This window comes from Notolepis coatsorum (genome assembly GCF_963971535.1).
Source record: "Notolepis coatsorum genome assembly, chromosome: 5".
Taxonomy (NCBI): Eukaryota; Metazoa; Chordata; class Actinopteri; order Aulopiformes; family Paralepididae; genus Notolepis; species Notolepis coatsorum.
The window spans coordinates 42,497,981-42,515,419 of NC_140169.1; the positions used below are offsets into that span (position 1 = coordinate 42,497,981).

Sequence of the window (17,439 nt, forward strand, 5' to 3'; positions counted from 1 at the left end):
ACCTTCTCTGTTCCCTCTGAGCATCTCATCTATCATTAAGTTACCTTCTCTGTTCCATCTGAGCATCTCATCTATCATTAAGTTACCTTCTCTGTTCCCTCTGAGCATCTCATCTATCATTAAGTTACCTTCTCTGTTCCATCTGAGCATCTCATCTATCATTAAGTTACCTTCTCTGTTCCATCTGAGCATCTCATCTATCATTAAGTTACCTTCTCTGTTCCCTCTGAGCATCTCATCTATCATTAAGTTACCTTCTCTGTTCCCTCTGAGCATCTCATCTATCATTAAGTTACCTTCTCTGTTCCCTCTGAGCATCTCATCTATCATTAAGTTACCTTCTCTGTTCCATCTGAGCATCTCATCTATCATTAAGTTACCTTCTCTGTTCCCTCTGAGCATCTCATCTATCATTAAGTTACCTTCTCTGTTCCATCTGAGCATCTCATCTATCATTAAGTTACCTTCTCTGTTCCATCTGAGCATCTCATCTATCATTAAGTTACCTTCTCTGTTCCCTCTGAGCATCTCATCTATCATTAAGTTACCTTCTCTGTTCCGTCTGAGCATCTCATCTATCATTAAGTTACCTTCTCTGTTCCATCTGAGCATCTCATCTATCATTAAGTTACCTTCTCTGCTCCCTCTGAGCATCTCATCTATCATTAAGTTACCTTCTCTGTTCCATCTGAGCATCTCATCTATCATTAAGTTACCTTCTCTGTTCCCTCTGAGCATCTCATCTATCATTAAGTTACCTTCTCTGTTCCATCTGAGCATCTCATCTATCATTAAGTTACCTTCTCTGCTCCCTCTGAGCATCTCATCTATCATTAAGTTACCTTCTCTGTTCCATCTGAGCATCTCATCTATCATTAAGTTACCTTCTCTGTTCCCTCTGAGCATCTCATCTATCATTAAGTTACCTTCTCTGTTCCATCTGAGCATCTCATCTATCATTAAGTTACCTTCTCTGTTCCCTCTGAGCATCTCATCTATCATTAAGTTACCTTCTCTGTTCCATCTGAGCATCTCATCTATCATTAAGTTACCTTCTCTGTTCCATCTGAGCATCTCATCTATCATTAAGTTACCTTCTCTGTTCCCTCTGAGCATCTCATCTATCATTAAGTTACCTTCTCTGCTCCATCTGAGCATCTCATCTATCATTAAGTTACCTTCTCTGTTCCATCTGAGCATCTCATCTATCATTAAGTTACCTTCTCTGTTCCCTCTGAGCATCTCATCTATCATTAAGTTACCTTCTCTGTTCCATCTGAGCATCTCATCTATCATTAAGTTACCTTCTCTGTTCCCTCTGAGCATCTCATCTATCATTAAGTTACCTTCTCTGTTCCCTCTGAGCATCTCATCTATCATTAAGTTACCTTCTCTGTTCCATCTGAGCATCTCATCTATCATTAAGTTACCTTCTCTGTTCCCTCTGAGCATCTCATCTATCATTAAGTTACCTTCTCTGCTCCATCTGAGCATCTCATCTATCATTAAGTTACCTTCTCTGTTCCCTCTGAGCATCTCATCTATCATTAAGTTACCTTCTCTGTTCCCTCTGAGCATCTCATCTATCATTAAGTTACCTTCTCTGTTCCCTCTGAGCATCTCATCTATCATTAAGTTACCTTCTCTGCTCCATCTGAGCATCTCATCTATCATTAAGTTACCTTCTCTGTTCCCTCTGAGCATCTCATCTATCATTAAGTTACCTTCTCTGTTCCCTCTGAGCATCTCATCTATCATTAAGTTACCTTCTCTGTTCCCTCTGAGCATCTCATCTATCATTAAGTTACCTTCTCTGTTCCCTCTGAGCATCTCATCTATCATTAAGTTACCTTCTCTGTTCCATCTGAGCATCTCATCTATCATTAAGTTACCTTCTCTGTTCCCTCTGAGCATCTCATCTATCATTAAGTTACCTTCTCTGTTCCCTCTGAGCATCTCATCTATCATTAAGTTACCTTCTCTGTTCCATCTGAGCATCTCATCTATCATTAAGTTACCTTCTCTGTTCCCTCTGAGCATCTCATCTATCATTAAGTTACCTTCTCTGTTCCCTCTGAGCATCTCATCTATCATTAAGTTACCTTCTCTGTTCCCTCTGAGCATCTCATCTATCATTAAGTTACCTTCTCTGTTCCCTCTGAGCATCTCATCTATCATTAAGTTACCTTCTCTGTTCCATCTGAGCATCTCATCTATCATTAAGTTACCTTCTCTGTTCCATCTGAGCATCTCATCTATCATTAAGTTACCTTCTCTGTTCCATCTGAGCATCTCATCTATCATTAAGTTACCTTCTCTGTTCCCTCTGAGCATCTCATCTATCATTAAGTTACCTTCTCTGTTCCCTCTGAGCATCTCATCTATCATTAAGTTACCTTCTCTGTTCCCTCTGAGCATCTCATCTATCATTAAGTTACCTTCTCTGCTCCATCTGAGCATCTCATCTATCATTAAGTTACCTTCTCCGCTCCCTCTGAGCTTCTCATCTATCATTAAGTTACCTTCTCTGTTCCCTCTGAGCATCTCATCTATCATTAAGTTACTTTCTCTGTTCCCTCTGAGCATCTCATCTATCATTAAGTTACCTTCTCTGTTCCCTCTGAGCATCTCATCTATCGTTAAGTTACCTTCTCCGCTCCGTCCGAGCGCCTCGTTCTCTTCATGATCTCCTCCAGACGCTGTTGGGAACACGAGAGCCGTTAGATGTAACGTACAACACTGTAGATTGTGCTCCGTGTGTTTATGACTGTGTTTATGACTGTGGGTGTGCACGTGTGTGTGCATGTGTGTGTGTGTGTGCACGTGTGTGTGCACGTGTCTCACCCTCTTCCTCTCCAGGCGTTCTGCGTCCTCCTTCTGAAAGTGTCTCTCTCGCTCCTGCCTCACTCGCTCCGCCTCCTCCCGCTGCCGAAACTCCTCCTCCTCTCTCTGTTCAACACGCACACAACAAAAAATGTCGGTGTTTGTTTGTTTGTCTTTGATTCTGTCATCTATATGTTCAGCGAAAAATGCAACCCCGAGGCACTGGGCGCTCGCAAAGTGCGTTCCGCCGGCGGGATACGGGCCGTTGCATGTTAAGAGGTTAACTGCTGAATGAATATCAAGGAAAAGTGATTGTGTACACCTCACTCACCTGTTTCTGAAGCTTCTCTGCCTCCTCTCTCTCCCTCTGAGCCCTCTCTTCCTCCTCTCGTCTCTCCTCCTCCTCTCTCTTTCTCTCCTCCTCCTCTCTCTTTCTATTCTCCTCCACCTGGCGCTGTGCCTCCTCCTCTTCTCTCCTCGCACGCTCCTCCGCCTTGCGGCGGGCCATCTCCTCCATGGCTAGTCTGCAGGGACACACACACACACACACACACACACACACGTGACTTACAGTCTAGATCAGCGGTTCTCAAACTACGGGTCGCGACCCAAAGTGGGGTCGTGGGTAGGTGACAGTGGGGTCGGGTCGCGCATAAAAATAAAAATAAAAAACTCAGATAGAGTTTTCCACCCGGCAGCTGTGTGTATTTGCCATGTCTCGCCCCTTCATCAACGGAAGGCCGACACACAGTATTCCAATACACATCTCACTACATCCTGCGCAGGTATAATCGCGGGAGGGGGCAGGGGGTCTGGTCTTTTGTGTGTAACCTGGACTCGCATTGGATAGGTTTGTTGTCAGAAGCGGTGCCGGTTGGGCTCTGCCTCTGCACATAGCCAGCTGCTATACCACACTGAAGTGAGGTGGCTATCTCGAGGCAGAGTATTAAATCGCCTTTTTTAACGCAGATTTTCCTTGCAGACAAAAACAACCCATTGGCAGAGAAATGTGCTGATAATGAGCTGGATTACGAAACTCCGTTAGTGACACTCCAGGTTAATTTTGAGATTTTGGGGTAATTCGTCTTTCGTGCGACAAGCTACTGAAAGTCAAGTTCACTGGACAGGCCCTCGCAAAGTTCTGGATATCAGTCCGGAACGAGTACCCAGTGTTGTGTAATGCTGCGCTGAGAAAGCTTGTCCCCTTCTCATCAATACCTCTGTGAGGCGGGTGTTCAGAGTAGCAGCGGATCTCCGCCAAAGCGCACGTGAGGGCATTTTCTTTTTATGTTCTGGCAACATATTTTGGCTAAATATGCCTCGTTTTATAAATGTGTATACAGAAACAATTCCGTTGCTTTTGTTGATAATATGAATACATTTTTTTTTTTTTTTTTTTTTATCTTTTTCCCCCTCCATTTTCCTCCGAATTTCTCCCATCCCAATGTTAGTCGTATGCCAATTCCCAGTCCCTTCCTGGTCGCTGCGCACTTACCCCCCACAGTCAGATCATCTGGGAGAGTGGAGGCTACCACGTGCTTCCTCCGACACTCGTCCAGCCAATCACCGCTTCTTTTCACCTGGCAGCGCGGATTCTCATTGAGAGGGCGTAGCGTGTGGGAGGACCACACTATCCCCCTCAAGTCCTATCCGCGCTTAGCAGGCGCCCCGACCGAACTGTAGGAGTCGCTGTTTACAACGACCCGGACCCACCCCGCCAGCTTCTCCCACCCTCTAATACAGCCAATTGTATTAGTGCAGACGGCCAGCCAAGCTGGTGACAACCCCGGAGCTGTGAGCTGGATTCGAACAGGCGAATCCAGCTCACAGCTCCGGGGTTGGTGACGAACGCAATCTCCGCTCGGCCACCTAACCGCCTAATATGAATTAATTTCATTGATAACATAGTGCTGTAATAAATATGCATGATCAAGTTCAACAACGTGTGCTTTTATTTTGATATTCCTTATTTCCACGTTGAAATTACGCGATACATTAACGTCACAGTGACCAAATTCGTCCAAATTTTTATAGGATTCTATCACATTTTCATAACAATAGCGAATATAATTTACCCTGCGCCGTTTTCATTGAGGTTTCTTACAAATTAACAATGTTTTATTTGTCCTTTATATGCGGATAACATTAAAATCTTAAATTGTACCATTATGTTCCCCTAATAATGCACTTTTGTTAAGATAATTAGGTGACCATTCTCGGTCACTATATTCAGGTTGCATTAATAGTTTAACGCTCCTCAGATCACGTTTTCCTAATCCGGTGTTGACCTGTGAACTAGGTGCTAAAGGTCTTGGGATTTGTAGTCATTTTGTAGTCATAACATTTTCACCTTTTAAACCAATGCTGCCATCTACTGACAACAGAAAGTGTTGTGTATAACGTTAAGTTGAGAGGCTACCCGCTCTTGTAAACAGCGTCGCCCAAAACACATTCTAGAGATTCCCACTTTTTACTGGTACATACGTTCATATCTAATAGTCTTTAGATGACTAAATATAGATGAATACTCATGACATTTGATATATATATTCTAAAATAAGTATAATTTCACTTCACCTACCTGTCGACATGAAATCCCCAAACGCTGACAGTAAAAAAAGCCTGGATGTCGCGCAAAATGGGGCGTGACTGAATTTGGTTTTGGGCGTTCCCAGACAAAGAGAGTGACCGAGATTGGTCTACATCAGGGGTTCCCAACCTTTTCTCCCCCAGGGACCCCCAAACATCTCTGATGAAATTCCTGGACCCCCCTCCTAATAAAATACCATAAAATACTTATTTTCTGTCATTTTAATACTTTTTTTTGTCATTTTAATAACAAACTGCTTATACACAGGCATATGCATCATAATTAGACCCACTATGCTTCTTTGACTTGTGCCTTCAATCAACAAATCTCATCTTGCACCATATGTATTTCAAAATGTTGGCCAATATTCAAATCCTGTATTCATCCTCTCAAATCAGGCCCTAATGGTGAACGGTTTGCATTTATGTTGAATGAAGTAAGAATCCACTGCAGTAAAAATATCCTCACCTCGAGTGGTGGTAGTAAGGTTGACTGACATGAGAATGTCCTGCTTCAGATCCTCATTTTCGATATATTGCACATAAACGATGAGCACAGCCTCGTCTGCGACAGTTGTAGTTTCATCAAGTTGTATGGCAAATGGACCCTTTCTAAGCTTTTCTGACAGCTGCTGCTCGCAATCACTTGACATCTTATCAATTCGGTCTTTCACTACATTGTTCGAGAGTGGTACTGATTTTAGTTTATCCGCCACCTGTGGGCCGCACAGTTTCTAAACCATTTTGATGCAGGCTGGTTTGATGAGCTGCTCGCCAATATTGTGCGGTTTCTTTGCTTTTGCAATTAAAAGCAAACACTCAAAGGAGGCTTCGGTAGCCTTCTGTAAATCACTGCCACCCCTAACATCACGCTACTCTAACATCAACGGGCTTGTTCGCCTTGAGAGACTGTTCTTTCCTCCGAAAAAAGTCCGGATCTTTCCCAACGGTTTCTGGGTGCTTAGACGCCTGATGTCTCTTCAGCTTGCTGGGCTTCAGGCTCGAGTTTGCCAACTTTTCTCCACAAATCACACACTCAGGTCGTTTGTCTGGTCCCTCAGTGAAGCCCATGGTGATGTAATTTTCGCGATTGCTGTAGGTCCTAACTTATTTTGCAGATGAGCTGCCGTCATCTCCTTTTCGTTTGTCACACATTTTCGCCTCTGGCGGCTGACTGCAGACGAGCCGAGAAAGTTAACTAGCGTGCTAGGCTAGCTACGGAAAGTGATAGTCAACTGATTCGCGTTTTAGCGGCTACCCGGTAGCCTACTGTTAACGTTCAAAAATCATGTCTAGATGTTTATTTATTTATCTTTATTTTTTATTGTAGTGGAGAGACTATTCATGCTTCTGATGATACATATGCTAAATAATATTTCTCTAAAATACCTCAAATCATATGTGGTCTGGCGGACCCCCTGCGCCCCCTGGCGGACCCCAGGTTGGGAATCACTGGTCTACATTCCGTTAAGTGTGGGGTCACATTAACACTATCAGTGCCGGCCTTGTTTTCCTTTTTACCCCCTTGAATGCCATCATCCACTTCAATGTTAACGTTAAAAACGCATAATCTATGTTTTAAATTATGTGTCTAATCTGCCCGTCGCTTATCAATGACTTGTCAACATTATCCAAACGGATTGTTTTTTAATCGGTTCATATCCTTTTTTATAGCATTTCGAAAAGCTATCGTTCTCTCGAAAATTGCCGGAAAATTGAAAGATTCCCCCATAAACGGCATTTATTGGAATATTCTCGAATACACTAGACACGTTGTCATTTGTCGGCCTATTTATGAATCGTTTTCAAATAAACGCTAGATTATCGATAGTATATGTGTACTTATGCACGCTATAGAAGCGGGCTGAAAAATCTATTCTCTCATTTCCTCAACATCACACACACACACACACACACACACACACACACACACACACACGGCACATGCTGATATCTCAGTGAATACAGCTCTGATTATCCTAAAACTGGTAACATAGACTCCTTACCTTAGAATGATCAGATGTTCTCCAAAAACATTATTCCAATTCCTGATCGCCATTCCAAATATCGATAGCGTTTATTGATTGATTATTGGCTGCTGTAAATATATATATTCCACGCTGCTTTCCAACTCGCGATCACTTCCCTCTTGATCAGACGGCTCGCCAGCACAGTGGAGCCAGTTGGCTCCACCTCCACAGATCCAGCAGTATAATCGAATGGCCTGCAGTTACACAGGGAGACGATAGGGGGCGGTATTTTCCCATCTGAGCTCCTAGAGGGTCTGCTGTATCAACGGGAGACTCGGTTGATGAAATATGAATTCAGATTGCTAATAAAAAAATCGAATGACATTTCACGTCGTCGGCACTCAAAGTGTTAAGTGTGGGGTCGCCAAAAAAAAATCCTAAATAAAATGGGGTTGTGGTATAAAAAAGTTTGAGAACCCCTGGACTAGACACATGGCAGAGGGGCTAGTTAGTAGAAACCCTACAGGGTCTCAAACCTACGGTGGCTGCAATTAGAAACTGGTCCCTGGGCGGCTAAGTGGCGCAGTGGGCAAGGCGCTCGCCACTAATGCAGGAGATTCTGGGTTCGAGCCCAGCTCTCTGCGTTGCTTCCGGCTTGGCTGGTCGTTCATACTAATACAATTGGCAGTGTTAGGGAGTGGGAAAGCCGGTGGGTGGGGATCGGACGTTGTGGACGGCGACTCCTACAGGTCGGTTGGTGACGCCTATACAGCAGAATCAGGAAGTAACGGGGGCAGCGTGAGCCTCCCACGCGTTACTCCTCGCCACTGAGAGATCGCGCTGTGCAGGTGAAAAGATGCGACGGCTGCCTCCTCGTGTACCGGAGGGGACACGTGATGCAAGGATTGGTCCTCACTGCAGCCGACCAGTGGGAGGCATAGTCTAACAACGTTCGAGACAGGGGAGGGGAGAATTGGACGATACGAAAATTGGGATGGGAGAAAAATAGAAAATGGGAGAAAAAAGTAGATAAAAAAAAAAAAAAAAAAACTGGTCCCTGTAAATGTCAAAATTCCACAGTACCATATATTTGTATGTCTTGTATGTCATAAATGTCTTGATTAATTGAAAATGGAGGACCCTTAAGTAAACAAGACGGAAGTATTTTTCTGGTCTTCATCCTCTTAGCAGTTGTTTGTATTGAGCCGTACTGTATTGTACCCATTCTGCAATCTGTTAATACAGTTTTCAATCAATCAATCAATCAATCAATCAATCAATCAATCAATCAATCAATCAATCAATCAATCAATCAATCCCGACCCAGTGGGACTACGGATCTCGGCTCTGGAACAGAGTTTAACTTTCTGCTTATCATCATACCGAAGGTACGTTTATTTATAATGAAACACAAGATACTTGAGCGCTAAGGTTCGGGTACAACTCAACTTGAAGCCCGACAAGCCAGCTGCCGTGCAAGGTTAGGCAACACCAGCTGCCGTGCAAGGTTAGGCAACACCAGCTGCCGTGCAAGGTTAGGCAACACCAGCTGCCGTGCAAGGTTAGGCAACACCAGCTGCCGTGCAAGGTTAGGCAACATCAGCTGCCGTGCAAGGTTAGGCAACACCAGCTGCCGTGCAAGGTTAGGCAACATCAGCTGCTGTGCAAGGTTAGGCAACATCAGCTGCTGTGCAAGGTTAGGCAACATCAGCTGCTGTGCAAGGTTAGGCAACACCAGCTGCCGTGCAAGGTTAGGCAACATCAGCTGCCGTGCAAGGTTAGGCAACACCAGCTGCCGTGCAAGGTTAGGCAACATCAGCTGCCGTGCAAGGTTAGGCAACACCAGCTGCCGTGCAAGGTTAGGCAACATCAGCTGCCGTGCAAGGTTAGGCAACACCAGCTGCTGTGCAAGGTTAGGCAACACCAGCTGCCGTGTAAGGTTAGGCAACACCAGCTGCCGTGCAAGGTTAGGCAACATCAGCTGCCGTGCAAGGTTAGGCAACACCAGCTGCTGTGCAAGGTTAGGCAACACCAGCTGATGTGCAAGGTTAGGCAACACCAGCTGCCGTTTAAGGTTAGGCAACATTCCCCTTTAAAGTAACTAGAACACATTTCAATTACCATTACATTTTTTTTTTAATCCCGTCATCTGTTACTCCTCAATAATGTGCACGGCACAGGTACACGCACACACGCACGCACACACACACACACACACACGTGCGCGCACACACACACACACACGCATACCTCTTCTGCTCCTCCTGTAGCCTCCGCTCCTCCTCCTCTCTCTCCCTCTGTTCACGGGCTTGTCGTCTCTTCTCGGCCAGGATACGGCTCGCCTCCTCTGGGTCTGTGGTGCCGGCTGAAGGCCTGTGGGCCGGGGGGCTGGATACGTGCTCTGGAAGCCAAAGGAATAAAAAAGGAATTGACATCAACAATGTAGAGCGGAAATGGCCTCCCCCAACACCATTGTGGGGCGGGATCAATGGCTGCCATACACTGGCACCAGAAACACAACACACTACACAATGGCTGAACGGCTCGGGAGACATGGACTGATAGCCAATTAAGGGGAAGGGATGATTAGGTGGCCTTGATGTCAGAGACCTGATTGGGAATTTGGTCAGGAACGTCGGGGAACCCCCTACTACCAGGAACGTCGGGGAACCCACTACTCTTTACCAGGAACGTCGGGGAACCCCCTACTCTTTACCAGGAACGTCGGGGAACCCACTACTCTTTACCAGGAACGTCGGGGAACCCCCTACTCTTTACCAGGAACGTCGGGGAACCCACTACTCTTTTCCAGGAACGTCGGGGAACCCCCTACTCTTTACCGGGAACGTCGGGGAGCCCCCTACTCTTTACCAGGAACGTCGGGGAACCCACTACTCTTTACCAGGAACGTCGGGGAACCCCCTACTCTTTACCAGGAACGTCGGGGAGCCCCCTACTCTTTACCAGGAACGTCGGGGAACCCACTACTCTTTACCAGGAACGTCGGGGAACCCACTACTCTTTACCAGGAACATCAGGGAACCCACTACTCTTTACCAGGAACGTCGGGGAACCCACTACTCTTTACCTGGAACATCAGGGAACCCACTACTCTTTACCAGGAACGTCGGGGAACCCACTACTCTTTACCAGGAACATCAGGGAACCCACTACTCTTTACCAGGAACGTCGGGGAACCCACTACTCTTTACCAGGAACATCAGGGAACCCACTACTCTTTACCAGGAACGTCGGGGAACCCACTACTCTTTACCAGGAACATCAGGGAACCCACTACTCTTTACCAGGAACGTCGGGGAACCCACTACTCTTTACCAGGAACATCAGGGAACCCACTACTCTTTACCAGGAACGTCGGGGAACCCCCTACTCTTTACCAGGAACGTCGGGGAACCCACTACTCTTTACCAGGAACGTCAGGGAACCCCCTACTCTTTACCAGGAACATCAGGGAACCCCCTACTCTTTACCAGGAACGTCAGGGAACCCCCTACTCTTTACCAGGAACGTCGGGGAACCCACTACTCTTTACCAGGAACATCAGGGAACCGCCTACTCTTTACCAGGAACATCAGGGAACCGCCTACTCTTCACAATAGACACCCCGGGTTCTTTAACGACGCAGTGAGTCTGTGCCTCTGTTAATATCGTCTCATCCGAAGGATGACATTCACAGCCGTCTTTGTAACAAGGGTATTGTTGTTACTGCCAGAGGACAGAGCGCTCTCTACTGGACAACAGGGGTATTGTTACTGCCAGAGGGCAGACAGAGTGCTCTCTACTGGGCAACACCATCACCACTTTATGTGCCCTGGTCCGGGGCTCGAACCCACGACCTTCCCCAACTTGAGCCCAGAGCCCTACCCATGTAGCCACGCTGCCGGTATGGGAAAAAGATAACAAAAGCGAGTAGTGCCGGACCATTTAAAAAATAGCAGCTAAATCCCCCCCTTAACGAGATGTGATTACATAATAATAACAGAATAGTGAACTATTATAGGTACAACTGGAAGAGTGGCTATACTGACCGCTGGCTGCTGCTGGAGCCGCAGGTGGACTGGGGTCAGCGCTGGCTCTGGTCTGGCCCAGCGGCTGTGGCCTGGGCTGGGGAGGACTCAGGACCTGTTCTCCCTCCTCTGCAGCGCCGGAGGGGGAGGAGCCGGGGCTCTCTGGCGTGACCCCCCTGAGCAGACGCAGGTTCCCACAGTCCTCTGCCGCTGGAGAGCGGAGCTGCTTGGGAGTGGGGGGACGTCCCGGGGCCTTCTGCGGGGGTCTGGTGGAGGCAGGAAGTGGTGTTTAGGGCCTGGACCTCTGGCCAGAGCGAGTGTGAAAAGGTCCTTTAACCCTTTCACTACCAAATGGTTAACCCTTTCACTGCCACACGACAAAGGGTTAAACCTTTCACAACCACACTACAGCAGGTTAACCCTTTCACTACCACACTACAGATGGTTAACCTTCTGTAGTGTGGCAGTGAAAGGTTAACCGTCTGTAGTGTGGTAGTGAAAGGGTTAACCTTCTATAGTGTGGTAGTGAAAGGTTAACCTTCTGTAGTGTGGTAGTGAAAGGGTTAACCTTCTATAGTGTGGTAGTGAAAGGTTAACCTTCTGTAGTGTGGTAGTGAAAGGTTAACCGTCTGTAGTGTGGTAGTGAAAGACTAACCGTCTGTAGTGTGGTAGTGAACGGGTTAACCTTCTGTAGTGTGGTAGTGAAAGTTTAACCTTCTGTAGTGTGGTAGTGAAAGGGTTAACCATTTGGTAGTGAAAGGTTAACCTTCTGTAGTGTGGTAGTGAAAGGTTAACCTTCTGTAGTGTGGTAGTGAAAGGTTAACCTTCTGTAGTGTGGTAGTGAAAGGTTAACCTTCTGTAGTGTGGTAGTGAAAGGTTAACCTTCTGTAGTGTGGTAGTGAAAGGTTAACGTAAGGTTATGTATATAACCAAGTTCTATGAATACTGGTGACGCTCAGCGTCATCTGCACTAACCTCACTTCGTGCACAGCACTGAATAAAAATCCACAATGTACCTTTACATACCAACATCCGTCTGGCCACACCCCTATCCGCTACCTTCATAAGCAGGTGTGTGGTCACCTACTCGCCTCCTTCCCAAACTTTCACCACAAGGCGAGGTCAAGTGCCGCAGTGGCGTCCCGACGCTGAGCGTCACCATTATTCATAGAACTTGGTTATATACATAACCTTACGTTCTATATCATACTGGCTGCCGCTCAGCGTCATCTGCACTACAGGAGCTGAGCGGGAGCCTGAAGCTCAACAAATGTACCCCGCTGAGGCCCCCCACAACCATCAGACCGGAGAGGACCGAGCCCCCCGACCCTCCCTAATGGAGGATACCCTCCCTATTGGAGGACGGGAGGGAGACGGATCCGACCGTGCGAAGAGGAACTCGAGCAACTCAACGCACAGGGTGAGCAGACCGTGGCTTGACCCCACGACTACGCACACGCACAACCCGCATGCCACCAGGGAACGAACGGAAGGAACAAACCTCGTTACTGCCCCCAAAATCACGGGGTCAAGAGCAAACTCAACCCTGTGGCAAGGCCGTAGCAGCGGAGCGCGAAGGAAGACCCAGACCCACTGAAGGGACTGGATCCCCCGGAAAAAGGGGGCCCGGAGAGGTCAATGACGCCAAAGCATCAAGACCTCACCAGGCGGTCACTTAGTGACACCGCCCCCCACATCGCCAGCGTATTCGGACAGGGCCCCTCCAAGAGCGGGCCCTTCCCCCCACTAGTACGCCGCCTGGCACACTGACCCTGCAACACAGGCAGTCAGCATGGCCGTAACTTGAAGCACTCAAAAGGCTATATTACAGCGGAAGCAGGCAGCGCACCGGGGAGACGACCCCAGAGGGGTCGATCCCTTAAACCAGGCAGCAGGCGTTTGACCCGAGCCTGGAGCACTGCAGACGAGACAGGCGCCAAAGGGGTCAACTGAAAACAGCACCCCGGCGGAAGGGGCGTATGCTGGCATTGTTGCGCACCATGACAAAGCCTCCACCAAAAAACCCCGACCCAGAGGGGTCGAGGCAGAGAAGGCTGACACGATTGGCAGACGTCATGAACGTGCAGGGGCACACTCAACCGGGTAACCCGGGAGTTGACACTGCTCCAACACACCAGGGAATCAACCACCCTCTTGGTACCACATGCAGTGGTTGTTCCTATAACCCCTCAAGAAAAAACTCCAAAACACACCTGCGGGTATACACTGGCTATACCGCAGTACAAGTGTTTCAGTTTTCAAAAAGGGTTATTCCAGGCCTACGGGTCGACGAAACACTACTTTGGACCGGGCCCGGCGGCTCGGGAAGCACACGGGGTCACCAGAGGAGGTCCAAAAGACCACCCCAACAGCCCCCTCTTCGCCATGCGTCAAAGAGGAGCGAAAAGAAAGGAGAACCAGCCCCTTCATGATAGTGCCAGGTACAACAAAGGGTCTCCATAACGCCCAACCCTGTGACACCCGGGCCGACCCGGCATTTTTTCCCCCCGAAAAAAACCCAAGTCCCTCAGGGTACCAGAACAGCAGATCTGCGTCCCCGGCGGACAACGGGTTAACTGACCTGGACCAGCGTGACCAGAACCAGTCCCGTGCCCTAACCACGCCGACATCCCCACTCCAAGAGAGGGGGTAGGTACGCGTGTCGATCTAAAACATGAAAAGAGGGCGCCACCCAGACGGTCCCATTCGTACCGCGCTCAGTGGCCCACCCCAAGGGCGTGAGAACCCTCTACCTATGTTCTGATCTATTCCGTTAACATCCCCCAGATATGAACGAGAATCCGTCGAGACCTAGTAACAGGCGCTCGGAAGAGAAATACCCCATCCCAGTTGCCCTATAAAAACGCTGTTTTAATAACGAGCAACCAAGGCGTACTAGCCTCCTGCGTGATTCTTATCAGAAACACCCCGAGCCAGCACTATGTACACGTCGAGACCCAAACACATCAATGGACACCAGACATTGGTCCTTCAAGTCGCCTGGGAGAACGACAAGGAGTAGCAGCGGCGGCTACGGCGGCGGAACCCCGATGACGAGCCTGCCGTCTGACTCCACCGGCGACATCGGGCGGGGGGAAATGAGGCTGGAGCACGGAACGCTCCTCCTGCATCTCCCTGCAGGTCGAGGTCATCAACTGCAGTGCCGACCCGAAAAGTCCAGCATCGGAGAGGGGTGCTGTCAGAAGTGGAGTCCTCTTCCTTTCCGGCACACGCGCCTGCTCCAGCCAAAGGTGGCGCTGGACTAGAGTGGCCAGGGCGCGTACTTTCCCAGCGGCGGCTGGATCAGATGCAGGATGGCTCCTGCCGACTGGGCGAGCTGATCATGTTGCAAATCGGTCAGCTCCGTACCGCCCGTCAGTATCCCGGACATGAATCTCGCCAGCTGCGCGATGTTAGAAGTGGCAGCCAGAGATTGAGTCGCGGAGATAAATGACTGGTCACTCCAGAAAGCCAACCGCCTCGCCGATTTCCCTTGGGGAACCGGCTTCCGTAACGGCTCCCACACCACCTCAGGACAAAGGAGAGCTGCCATCGGCCTATCAAGCCGAGGCACCCCCTCCTTCATGCCGTCTACCAAACCCACCACCCTCGTGACTCGCACGTAGGCGGGGGTGAGGCCCATGATGTGGGAGATTACCTGTCCCTGATGGACGTAGGCCTCCATCGAGGGGAAAAATGGACAGACAACGCCCATCTCTCTCACAGGACGGCGTTGCCATAGATGACCTATGAGATCATCAGGAACAGGAACAGGCAGTGGCTGCGGCAGCGGCACGCCGTTTGCGACTGCCGCTGCCGCCATGAGCACGGGGAACAAAGCACGCAGTTCCCCCTGCATACTTTCCCCCACGAGCTCGCGTCCCTCACATGCAGCAGACTACCGGTTAAAGAGCCACATTCTGATGTGGCTAATAGCAGGGCATCCCGCCGCCGAGTCGGAGGTTCTAACCCAACATCCGCATACGAGGAACCCCAAGGAGACCTATCACCCCCCTCCAGTGTTACCTGGACGGGGGGCGGACATGTCTCCACCGGGGCGTCGAACAAGAACCCGTCGGCTTCCACCATGTAGTCCTCTGTTTCCATTGGCGATGGAGAATCAGACGCATCCTCATCCGGCTCCAGCAACTCACCAAAACCAGGCCGTTCGCGTCTACAAGCCACCGTCTTACGACGGGAGTGAGCCGACGAAAAAAGTTTGCGTCTCAAATCCTCCGCCACCAGAGGAGCCGGCCGCCCAACAGCGGACGACTCTCCGGAGGCAAAGGAACCAGAGCCGGAACCAGGCCATCGCACAGGAGACGGCGCTGGTGCACCAGCTCCTTGGAGAGGCAAACTATCTATCGGACGCCTATTGGACGCCTACCGGGCGCGGCTGCCGACCACGAAAGAGGCCTCAACCCCGCTCCAAGACACACAACAGAGGAGGCAATGGAGAACCGCTGGTGAAGGGTAACGTTGCTAGCGCGACCCTCCGAGGTAAACATTATGACTTAGCTTTTTTCTTAAAAAATTTATGAGAGAAAGGGGCGGCTACGTGGCGTAGTGGGCAAGGCGCTCGCCACGAAATGCTGGAGACGCTGGGCTCGTCAGTTCGAGCTGCGCAGGTGAAAAGATGCGACTGCTGTTACCTCAAGTACCGGAGGGGACTTGTGCTATGTATGACTTAGTCCACATTGCAGCCGGCTTGTGGGAGGCAAGAAACAGCGTCCGTGACAGGGGAGGGTTGAATTGGATGATACGAAATTGGGATGGGAGAAAATATAGAAAAATGGGAGAAAAAGTGGATAAAAAAAAAAAAAAGATTATGAGAGAAAGAAAAAAGCAAGAAAAAATGTAAACACGTAACTCAACTTTCTTCAGCTAAAACAACCTCGTCAAGTGGGGTATACAACAGGCACTTCCTTGTGGTGAAAGTGAAGAAGGAGGCGAGTAGGTGGCCACACACCTGCTTATGAAGGTAGCGGATAGGGGTGTGGCCAGACGGATGTTGGTATGTAAAGGTACATTGTGGATTTTTATTCAGTGCTGTGCACGAAGTGAGGTTAGTGCAGATGACGCTGAGCGGCAGCCAGTATGATATAGAACCTTCTGTAGTGTGGTAGTGAAAGGTTAACCTTCTGTAGTGTGGTAGTGAAAGGTTAACCTTCTGTAGTGTGGTAGTGAAAGGTTAACCTTCTGTAGTGTGGTAGTGAAAGGTTAACTGTCTGTAGTGTGGTAGTGAAAGGTTAACCGTCTGTAGTGTGGTAGTGAAAGGTTAACCTTCTGTAGTGTGGTAGTGAAAGGTTAACCTTCTGTAGTGTGGTAGTGAAAGGTTAACCTTCTGTAGTGTGGTAGTGAAAGGTTAACTGTCTGTAGTGTGGTAGTGAAAGGTTAACCGTCTGTAGTGTGGTAGTGAAAGGTTAACCTTCTGTAGTGTGGTAGTGAAAGGGTTAAACGAGGTCAGTTCTCTTTAAGCCAGGCACTATTTAAACAATGTCTGGCATGTTGTTGATTAGTACAGTTCATAATTTCACTGATCCGCTTTGGTATTGAGAAACCTAGGACTGATCTTCTCACCAGGCTAGTTGGGGCAAGTGTTTTACTCTTCAAAAACCATGATCCAAAACAGCAAGCTCACAGTATAATCAGATATATTATCCTCCTGAGGAAAAGGTGGCCAACCGTACATTGTATCAAAGGTTATAACGTCTCAGGTATGTAACTAAGGCAACTTTGATAGCACAAGGCCTATGAAACTCATTATGTTTGATGTACAGTTTGCAACTATTTCAAATCAATCAATAAATCAGTCTCTGTGATCCATACATGCATTCTCAAGCCGTCTGTTGCCCGTTATGGCTGCGTTTCCCCTACCTGCCAGGCGAGGGCGCTGTCACTTTGGTTTTCTTCTTGCCTGGTGATGGGGAGCGCTTCTTGGGGGGCACGGTAAAAGTGTGAGCCAATGGGAGCGAAAGGTTGCTCCACGACTTCCTGGCAAAGTCCCGGTCCTTCTGCTGTCAATCGTA

The 17,439-nt window shown here is 48.5% G+C and overlaps 1 protein-coding gene across 1 annotated transcript in view; it reads right to left on the bottom strand.

Annotated features, from left to right (window-relative positions):
• Positions 1-17,439, bottom strand: part of LOC311228157 (ensconsin-like) — a gene marked incomplete at its 5' end in the record, with an annotated part of 223,863 nt that overhangs the window by 109,906 nt on the left and 96,518 nt on the right. The window contains 6 exons of the mRNA XM_084314070.1: positions 2,649-2,699; positions 2,845-2,949; positions 3,155-3,347; positions 9,633-9,783; positions 11,432-11,676; positions 17,288-17,427. Coding sequence (XP_084170196.1) covers positions 2,649-2,699; positions 2,845-2,949; positions 3,155-3,347; positions 9,633-9,783; positions 11,432-11,676; positions 17,288-17,427 — 885 coding nt within the window. The remainder of the gene's footprint in view (positions 1-2,648; positions 2,700-2,844; positions 2,950-3,154; positions 3,348-9,632; positions 9,784-11,431; positions 11,677-17,287; positions 17,428-17,439) is intronic.